The sequence below is a fragment of the Galeopterus variegatus genome, unplaced genomic scaffold (genome assembly GCF_000696425.1).
Source record: "Galeopterus variegatus unplaced genomic scaffold, G_variegatus-3.0.2 Scaffold3453, whole genome shotgun sequence".
NCBI lineage: Eukaryota > Metazoa > Chordata > Mammalia > Dermoptera > Cynocephalidae > Galeopterus > Galeopterus variegatus.
The window spans coordinates 1,580-12,276 of NW_007729564.1; the positions used below are offsets into that span (position 1 = coordinate 1,580).

The 10,697-nt window shown below is 52.2% G+C and overlaps 1 protein-coding gene across 1 annotated transcript in view; it reads right to left on the bottom strand.

The window, feature by feature from the left end:
* Nucleotides 1-4,291: 4,291 nt before the first annotated feature.
* Nucleotides 4,292-10,697, bottom strand: part of LOC103600767 (tensin-1-like) — a gene marked incomplete at its 3' end in the record, with an annotated part of 169,094 nt that continues 162,688 nt past the window's right edge. Inside the window, exons 23-25 of the mRNA XM_008585101.1 lie at nucleotides 7,291-7,383; nucleotides 5,749-5,787; nucleotides 4,292-4,353 (exon numbers count right to left, since the gene is read on the bottom strand). Of these exons, the coding sequence (XP_008583323.1) occupies nucleotides 4,292-4,353; nucleotides 5,749-5,787; nucleotides 7,291-7,383 (194 nt within the window). The remainder of the gene's footprint in view (nucleotides 4,354-5,748; nucleotides 5,788-7,290; nucleotides 7,384-10,697) is intronic.

The window sequence follows — 10,697 nt, forward strand, 5'->3', positions numbered from 1 at the left end:
AGGATGAGTGGGATTTGGCCAGCTGCCGTAATTTGCTGACCCCTGATCTAACCTGTCTCCTCAGCTCAGAGAGGCGAAGCGGTTTGCCCCAGAACGCACAGCCAATCAGTGGCCATGGGCACTAGTATCACAGTCTCCAGACCCACAATGCTGGCTCCAAGTGGCCTAGAGAGGGCCCACTGCCTCCCAGGGGCATCCAGAGCTGGCTGCTACCCAGCACTCCAGTCGTCAGTCAGAGAAGAGCTAATTGCACAGGGCTAGTCATAATGGTAAAAACAGCAAAAAAAACACATGAGGAAAGTAGGATTTGGAGAATGTGAGGACATTGACTAGGTCATACAGTTTGCAAGCGGCAGAGTGGCCTAGGAACCCAGGTGGTCTGGCCCAGGGCCTGCCCTTGTCCACTGCACATGAACCATCTGAACATCAGGGAGCCGATGATCTCAGGGTGTGTCTTCAGTTTTGGGGAACTGGCTTCGTGCCCTGCAGTGGTCACCCAGTTTAGCAGAAGGGACCATCAGAGGAGCCTCACCCACAGAAAGGCAAATGAGAGCCCAAGCAAGAGTCCACCTTCCTCTCCCATCCCCGCCACCCCAGAAACTCTTTCTGGACCCTTCCAGGTACTCAGTGTGGCTTCACCTGGGTCCCACAGCGCTCAGCACCCCTTTTCTCCCACCCGGAGAGGGCACAGGGGGATCCATCTGCTACCCCTCTGCCTGTGGCTCCTTGTGCGTCCAGAGCCTGTGTGGTTGATCTGATTCCCAGCACCTGGCACCCAGTAGGCCCTCAATATGTATCCGTCCCACAGATCAGCAGACAGAGGTGACCCTTCCCTCCAGCCCCATCCAGACAGAGGTGCATAATAAATAAGACATAAGACGCACACACTCGTATTTCTCACTCCCTGGAGTTCAAGTAAAAATCTACATGGACGACACCCTGAAGGTCTGTGCTCTTTTCCAACCCATTAATGTCCTCCTTATCCACTCGACCTTGATCTGCATACCTAGAGGCCGACTTTCACCTGCTGCATCAACCAGACCCCCTTGCCCTGCAGCTCCAGCTGGCATTGGCCTTTGGCTGGTGGGAGAGACTGGCAGGAGGTGAGAGGGAGGCAGGAGAGAAGGACAAGGTGCTGATGGTTGCATCCACCCACCCAAGGCCACAGTCTGGTCAGTGGCCCTTCTCTCTCTGGGTTCCTGCAGACCTGGGATGGGGACAGCTCCCTGCTCCTGCTAGGGAGTACACAGGGTGCTGCACCACCCTTCATTGGTTTGCCTGGACCTTTTAATAGTCCACTAAGCTTTCCTCAGTTGTTCATTGGATAAGCCATCAGGTTTTCCACAAGAACCCTGACCCACATGTTGGGAACCCTATGCCTCACCCTTTAAAACAATGCATGTGCCCATCCTACCAACAGTAAAACTGAGGTAAGGTGGACCATACCACCCCATCCCAGAAGAACAGAGCCAGGCCTGGCACCCAGGCAGGCTGGCTCCCATCTGGCCATTAGGCAAGGCTAATTCTCACTAACTGCTTCCAGCCTAACCACGGTGCCCTGAGCTGAAGCCCAGGAGCCTGGGTAAGTTTGCATAGGGGGCCAATGGGACAGTACGTGAGAAACCCTGAGCCAGCTATAGGATGGTCAAGTTCCTAATGCATTAGCACCACTGGGCCCTTCACCAGCCCCTTCAGCTCCTAAACCACAGAACGCCACAGGAGTTCTCAAAGGACTGGGAGTCTCAACCTGGGGTGATAGGACCACCGACTCAGGGAGAAGCTGCAGCATCCGCTCCCACCATGAGGTCAGGAAGCAGCCCTTGTGTGCTGGGCAACCAACCCAGCCAAAGCCACTCAGAGACCCAGCACCGTGCACCCCCCACCCTGACCTGGTTCTCCTCTTCCTTCTCCTCTCCCACCCTATCCTCTCCCTTGATCGGCCAGTCTGCCTGCCATCTGCCACTCCTTCCTGCCCCAACAGTCCCAAATCAAAGGGCAGAGATGAGTGAAGCCCTTGCATGTCATCTCCACTCCTCATGAAACCAGAGCAGGAGGGACCTTTGGAAAGTTACCTGATTTCCTGAGTTCATCTCCAAAACTGTTTTAAACCAACCCATAGGGCCAAAGGTCAATTTTCCCAAGTTTTCAGACTCAGATTTCCATGTGGAAAATGCTTCCTTTTTCTGTCCATCCCTCAGCTTTTTATCCCCCCCCCCCCTTACCCAAGACAACACACTTAGACCTGGGGGCTCCCCCTTCCTTTACTTACTAGAGCCTTTCCAGTACTCAGTCCTCTCATCTGTAAAGTGGGAATGAGAATACCCACCTGCTGGTCGAGGAGCAAGTAAGAGACAGGAATGTTCCTTCTAATCCTTTCTGCTAATTCCAGTCCCGGTCTGGTGCTTGGAAGCAGCCCCACAGTCAGTCGCTGGCCTGTGCCCCTAGCAGTTCCTGGCCCTGCTCCCCTCTCCCTTCCCCCACACCCTCTCTCCTGCTGTTTTCCTCCTCTCCTCCAATCCTGGAGCAGCTGCACCCAGAGGCAATGGGAGGTGGGAAGGGCGGGAGAGGTAGGGCCAGGGAGAGTACTTCATGTCAAACATTCCAGGAGCCCAAACCCATTCCAAGTGGCTGTTGGTGGCTGAGAGCAGCTGGAGGCACAAGGGTGACTTGACTGACACAGCCAGGAGCCTCCTCCAGCCCGGGGCACTGTCAACTCTTCATCCACAGCCTGAAGTGCATTTTCTGGCTCTCAGGAAAGGCTTCTCTGCCTGAACAGAAGGGGCCCACCCACCCTAAGATGAAGACGTGGGTGCAGAAGACATGCAGAAATCACCCAGTCCCAGATCCAGGTGCTCAAATGTTAGAATTTCCCACCTTTTAGATTGAGCCATGCGGTCATCCTCTGAGCCCCATAACAGCCTGTCCCTCAGCACTTCTACCCTATGTTGATATACCTGTTGGCATCTCTCCCTCACCAGGCTGCCTCACTCCTCTTTATACCCTCTGTGTCCAGCACAGGGCCTGGCACACAGTAGGTGCTCAATAAATCGGCATCACATAGCCCTGCCTTGAAACCCCAGGGGCCACTGAATCCCCATCACCAAGGATCTCTGAGGAGCCATTTCTAGTCCGTGCCTTTCTTTATTCCTAATCACCTGAACAGACAGAACCCACCCTGAATGCTCCCTGCTCCTTTTTTTTTTTTGGCAGCTGGACAGTACAGGAATCTGAACCTGTAACCTCGGTGTTATAAGACTGTGCTCTAACCAACTGAGCTAATCATCCAGCCCATTTAATGCATAATTCTGAGTGATCATTTCATTCTGGCTGCTATTTATGCATATACTCCATGAAATTGGGACCGTATCTTGTACTGCTTTATCATTATATCCCCAGAGCATGGCACAGTGCTTGGCACACAAAATATTTAGTGAATGAATGAATGTCAAGAATTTAGCACAGTGCCTTGCACAGAGCAGACATCCCCCTAATTCTTCTTTTCCCCGGGCTGAATAATCTTGCCTCTGATCATTTTTCCTCATAGGCATTTTTTTCTGAATTTCCCATCAATCAGCAGGGAAATTAAGCATAGCTTCAGAGGGGCAGTAAAGAATGTGCCCCAGTCTGACCCGGGAGGTGGTGCATGAGTCAGAAAACATAGAACTGGGTGCCCACAGCCTTGCTCCCTGCCCGTCGCCGGCTCCACCCCACAGGCTCCGGCCAGCAATTCCAACTCCCACACTGGAATCCCAGGGCATGTTGCCTGGAGGCAGGAGGAAGGCTTTGAAATGGCCACTTGACTAAGAGACAAGAGACCAGTAACTCCAGTCTGGCCCTGCTGCCTCCTAATTGTGACCCTGGGTGGATTCCCCCTGACCTACCCACCCTCAACACAGACCTCAGTTCCATATCTGTGACCATGATGGGTGTGGCTGAGTTGATCCTTGAGGATCTTCCCCTCCAAATGCTGTGGCTCCAGGACAGATAAAGGGTTGGGGAACTCAGAGCCATGTAAGCTGAGAGTCACTCATGAGGCACAACTGGCCGGTCAGAGTTCAGTCCTATTGATACCCACTTCTCTGAAGAGTAACCCAAAAGTGAGAAATACAGCCACCAGGGCCTGTCAGCCTGTGGGATAACCTATGACTTGGACCTTCGCACTAGAAAGTGCTTGGGATCCCAACAGTCTGTTTAGGTCAGCCAGCCACTAGGACAGCTGAGAGCCTACTGTGTGGTCTGGTATCTGAAGCACAGGATGTTGGCTCCAGGCTACAGCTTATTCTAGACTCACTTGCAGCTTCACGACCCTGTTGGCCTCCAGCCTGGGAGAAAGCCCTTTCCCCAGGTATGAGGCTGGGGAGGAGCAAAGAGGGGCCGCTCTCAGCAGACAGGAAGGAGCACCCTGTGGTCCACCCGTTCTGGGATCTGCTGCTGCGGGCTGCCCTGTTCTGCACTCCCCAAGCAGCCTGATGTCGTTCCCCAAACCCTGGCTGGTTAGAAGCAAGCAAAGCCTTCTGGGAAGCCCTAACCATCTTACCTAGGTGACAGCAGGTTCAAAGGGCCACAGGATATGCCTCTTTGTGGGTAGAAAATCAAGGTGCTGAGTGCAAAGGAAAGTGGGAAGTGGGCCTAAGAAGACCAGATAGTGTCTTTAAAGAATCCAGGCCACACAGACCCAGGTCCCAGGTGGGATGTCAGAACACCTATGACATCAGAGCCAGAAGGGACTCGGCGCCAACCTCATCCAACCTCTCCTGGTAAAGGCGAGGACACCCATGCCCAGAACCTACATAGGCCTCCCACCCAGGCTGGCACCCCCTACATTTCCCCTGATATTCTGAGTCCTCATTCGAGTTCTGTTCTTAGTGAGTTAAAGGCCTTCCACCAGAATCTGGTGGTGTTCCCTGGGGCACCACACAGGAGTTCATCAGAATCAGAGGAAAGCTCGGACCCGCAGACATTTGAAACTGTTTTTCAAAATTATGTTCACAGGTGTCCCGATGTGTTTTTGTAGGAGGTGGGTCCATAGATTTCCTGAAATCCCCAAAGGTGCCTGAGATTCCAGGAAGGCAGACTTCCTGCTTTCTGTGTTGATGTGACACCAGGCAGGGGTTTCAACAGGGCAAGTGTGGCTCTCAGACAGTATCCCTGAACCAGAGGTGATTATTCCCCCAGGGGACATTAGCAATGTTGAAGGCATTTTTGATCATCATGACTGGGTGAGTGCTGCTGGCATCCAGCAGATGGAAGCCAGGGACACTGCTAAACATGCTACAGGGCAGGGCAGCCCCACACCCAGGAATCACTCAGCCCAAACTGTCAGTAGTGCCAAGGCTGGGATCCTGCTCTGAGATCTGCATGTGGAGCATACCCAGGAGATGGAACACGAACCCCTCCCCATCCACCTCCACCTCTATGTGTGGCTTCATACCAGGCAGACTTCAGAAATGGCACGGGCAGAGGAAGCAGCAGGAAGGACGTTTTTGTCAGCAAGGTGGCACCACACTAGCGCCTGGGCCCCGGCTGTGCCTGAGCCAGTGCCCAGCGGCTGCAAGCTCCCCAGGCAGGACTCAGGTGGTGCCCAAGGTGATATCTCATCACCAGGGAGTAGGGACAAGAAGCCTTTGTGCCCAGTCACCTGCAACCCGTCACAAAAGAGAGCTGCCCCAAGCCAGCCTCGTCAGGCCCTGCATGAAAAGCCATTCCCAGACACAGAGAGCAGCAAGTGGCACCCAAAGCCACACTTACCTTCAGAAAGCTTGGCCACCATCTGCCCCTCATCCTCCTCTGAGGGAAGATGAGGACAGAGGTGCGAGGAAGGAGAGGCAGGGAAGAGAGACAGGTGAGGAAGAGAGAGGAAGAGGAAAAAAGAGAGAGAGAAAGAGATCAATTAACAGGATTATTTCTTGAGCAAGAGAATTTGCTGAGAAAGGGGAGGCAGGAAAGCTGGGGTGAGGCCAGGGTAGAGCCAGACTCTGCACTGAAGTGCCCAAGGGGTGAGCTGAGACCCACAGTGTACAGCATCTCAGGCCCCAGGATGCAGTTTAAGACACTGGCTCTCAGGAGCCGGCCTCGCACAGCCGCAAGCAGGAGTGCGCTGGCTGGCAAGAGGCCACCCCCAGCCGCCCTCAACACCCAGTGACTCAGTGTCCCCAGTCATGCCAACACCTCCTCAGTAGGCGGTGCCCCAGCCATCTGTCTGTGGGGGTCACAAAGCATGCCACTGCCCTCCAACCTGGCTGGATGAGTCTTCTGGTGACTAAGGAAAAAAAGTAAATTCGACCCCAAGAGCCCCAGCCCATCCCTAAAATCAGAGTCTAGGGAGAAACTTTCTGGGCTCAGTCAGCTCCAAATCGCTGCTAAAGGCCCAGGGTCCCCTCTGTCTCCTTCTCTCATGGGAAGGACAAGAACTGGGAAATGGAAGAGGAGGTGGGAGATATGGACCTGAGCCTGGCTCTCCACTCTGTGACCTCAGGGGAGCTGGGAGCAGCCCAGGCAGCTGTCTTCCTTCCTGCCTCAGCACCCCCAAACTCAGGCTCCTGTCCTCTGCAGCAGGGTCAAATGATGCCTGCAGCAGGGTCAAATGATGCCAGCATCAGGAGGTGGATGAGGGGATGAGCAAAGGCTGGGAGAGAGTCAGGAGCCTTCAAGAGGCAGGGGGATACCCAGTGCTGAGAGTGAGAGGGCCAAGGAGACGGCAGACAGTGGTTGCTACTTCCGAGTCATGGGTTTCTCGGGCAGGGTTTGTGGGCCCAAAGAGGCAGAGTAAGAGAGTACCCCTAATGCCAGTGGTCTGGCCTCTGACATCTCAAAATGCTCAGAGCAGAGCCAGCTGGGCTGCAAGCCCTGGCCAGAGCAGCAGGTGCATGTTTCTCTGGCTGCATGTGCACGTGCATGTCTGTGCATGTATGTGTCCATGTGTACACAAGTGCCTGAACACTGGTAACATGTAGCATCAGGCTTTCAGCAGAAAGCTGACCAACTCCAAGGAAATTGAGAACAGGCCCCCAAATGCCCAAGTCAGAGAAGGCTGGGAGAGTCACTGAACCCACAAGTCGATGGGCAAGAAGGCTGCAAAGGGATCTGTCACCCCAACTCCTGCACAGAGAGCCCCACTCAGGCCCAACCTCAGTGTGGGCATCCTGGCCGACATCCTGTTTCCAGCAGAGTCTGAGAACCCTCCCAGTCTGGGGGTCTTCTGGTCAGATTCTGAGGCCCAGCCCCTGCCCAGGACCATAGGGGTCCTCCTCCCCCTGCCTTCTCCCACCTCCCTTCCAACCAGTCACTCACCGCCTGTCGGATGCAACAGGATGTCCGCTGGGTTGTGAGGTTTCAGGCCCAGAGCAGACAGGGGTGTCTTGGCCAGACCTGGAGGAGATCGCACTGTGCCAGAAAGAAGAGGGGAAACACCAGGAGTGAGGGGCAGGGCAGGAGGGCTAGCCCTGCTGTTATATACAGTCGGCCAGGGCTGAGCAGCAGGAGACAGTGCTGAGGAACCAGCCCAAAGCCCCAGATGCTTCAGCTCCACTGCCCTTTCCTGTCTCCACATTTCTCCACATTTCATCAGTTCAAGGAATAAATGGAGAATCCAAAAATGATGCCCTGTCCTGGCCCCAACTTTGAGAGTCATTTCTACCCCTAGGGTCTTGGTTTCTCCCTACAGTTCTTTCACATTGCCATGGCCTGCAATATGCACACGGGGTTCTTTGGCTATCCCTAGCTTGCAATATAATATTCTCTCTCTTCCCTCCTCCTCTCCCTTTCCCCAACTGCACCCCCCACCCCCATCATACAGACACACAGGCACACACACACACACACACACTCACACACAGTCTTTTTAAACCACGCACTTGGATGGACTTCGTGGAGAATTAAAGAAAATGGATTTTCAAGATGACACATCCCGTAAAGGACAGAGGCAGGATAAGAGACAGTGCCAGAACAACACCAACCCTGAGACCTCAGGCCAGCCCTCATTCAGATACGTCTCTTGCAAATCCCAAGAGGAGAGAAATTCTCAGTGTGGGGCTCTATACCCCCAAACCTCAGTGTTCTGGAAGAGGTAGAAGCCCTTGATCCTTGTTCAAGAGCACCTACTCCCTGTGCAAAGCCCAGGCTCCTCCCAAGCTGCGCATCTGGGTTACAAGTGTCACATAACACACAAGGTCAGAAAGGGCTGCTGGGCTTTTTCCCATCAGCCAAGGATGTGGCCAGACTCTGAGCTGATCTGCGGGGTGGTTGTTATACCCAGTCATGGGATGTCTCAGTGGCAGCTGCCGCATCTCCTAATGCACCTCTGAGGAGAAGTAAAGAAACAAGCTCTCTGTCTCCTATCAGAGATATCGGGAGCCTGCAGAGGACACTCCCTGCTGCTCAATGGCCTCAACAGACTAACTGTGGTCCTCAGATGCCCAGGAACCACACAGCAGCTCCATGACCCTCCCTGGCCCCTCTTGCTTTTCCCAAAAGACAGTGAGACCTACAGGAAACTAACAACCACCACCAAATGTAATCTCTCAGTGCAAGCAACATATATAACTTATCTGTGCATATGCAGGTGTATAGCCACATGCACATGGGGACAGTGAGACATCACTGGTGCCCAGACAGGTGGTCCACCCCTGCACTCCACCCTCACTCTGTCCTCAGATGTCTCGTCTGAGCATTTCGAGACGTCAGAGGCCAGACGGGTTCAAACATACATCTCCAGGTATGGGGCAAACCACCACCAAATGTAATCTCTCAGTGCAAGCAACATATATAACTTATCTGTGCATATGCAGGTGTATAGCCACATGCACATGGGGACAGTGAGACATCACTGGTGCCCAGACAGGTGGTCCACCCCTGCACTCCACCCTCACTCTGTCCTCAGATGTCTCGTCTGAGCATTTCGAGACGTCAGAGGCCAGACGGGTTCAAACATACATCTCCAGGTATGGGGCAGGTCTAGACCTGTGTGTCTCTATCTTTCCTCCCTCTTTACACACACACACACACACACACAGCCTGTTTCTACCACCTCCATGCCCCCATTCCCTAACATGGTGTCTTGCTCATAGACACTTATCAAGCACTTTTAATGTTTGTCAGATGAATGGACAGTTGACCATAATTATTAAAGAACAAGCCCAGCCTCAGAAACTACTATTCATGAAATAACCACGAAGCAGCTCCAGCCCATTAGTCTCTATAATATTTTTGTTTGCCCAATGGGTGCAGCAAAGGTAGAGTAGACCAGAGGGAGAAGGTGAAGAGGAGGAGAGGACAAGGGACAGTGGGAGGTTTCTCTTGGATTCCTCATCCCTGGTTCCCAGGCAATCTGGCCCTTCTGCTGAGGCAGATGAGTGGGTGGCCCTGAAACCAGGATGGCCTTTTGCTTCCTGAGAGAAAAATTCCTCGCATTTCTCCGCCTTCTATCTTCTCTCCCCAGCCCTGTGTATTTATGAAACCTCTGACTTATTTTTCTCCCTGCAGCAACCATGGCTGGCCGAGGGAGAGAGAGAAGAAGGCAAAACCCAGATCTAGCATGACCTCATGGCTTCCATCCCAAACAGAGTGATGTCTAGCCCCTGGCTGTTTGGACCTGACATCTGCTGGGGGCAGGTGGAAAGGTAAGATCCAGGAGAGAGATTTCACTGAGTCATGGAAAGCTACAGAGCTGGCTCCTGTGTGGCTTGCTCTAGGCTTGTGCTGTCCAATATGGCAGCCTCAAGCCACACGTGGCTGCTGAGTGTGTGCCACGTGACCGGTCTGAACTGAGATGTGCTGGAAGTGTCAAATACACACGGGATCTCAGAGATACTGTATGAAAAATAACACAAAGTATCTTGTTTTTTACACTGATTATATGTTCAAATGATAATGTTTTAGCTTGGGGTTAAATAAAACATACTTGTCTTTTCTTTTGACAGCTGGCCAGTAAGGAGATCAGAACACTTGACCTTGGTGTTATCAACACTGAGCTCTAACCAACTGAGCTAACCAGCCAGCCCAACATACTATTAAAATTAATCTCACCAGTTTCTTTTTACATTTTTTTAAAAGATTGTAAAATATCTCAATATTCTAATATCAATTTACTTATTGAAATGAAAATATTTTGGATAATAAAATATTTTGGAAAATATTTGGATTTAATAAAATACTATTTAAATTAATTTCATTAATTAATTAATTAATTAATGCGCTACTAGAGAATTTTAAATGACAGATATGCTCAAATTATATTTCCATTGGACAGTACTGTTGCTCTAAGGAGAACAGTGACTTCCAGGGGCACAAATCAGTCACAACTACAGTCTCCCATGTGTCCAAGATGGCACAGGGGCCACGTGCTGTTGCCACCTTCCTCCCCTGTGCAGGGCAGCCAGCCCCCAAGCAAAGGCAACTATTTAAATTAATTTCATTAATTAATTAATTAATTAATGCGCTACTAGAGAATTTTAAATGACAAATATGCTCAAATTATATTTCCATTGGACAGTACTGTTGCTCTAAGGAGAACAGTGACTTCCAGGGGCACAAATCAGTCACAACTCCAGTCTCCCATGTGTCCAAGATGGCACAGGGGCCACGTGCTGTTGCCACCTTCCTCCCCTGTGCAGGGCAGCCAGCCCCCAAGGGAAGGCACAGCCAGCTCCAGTTCTCCCTTCCTTACCCACCTCCCCTCACACCAGGCAAACGGACAGCTT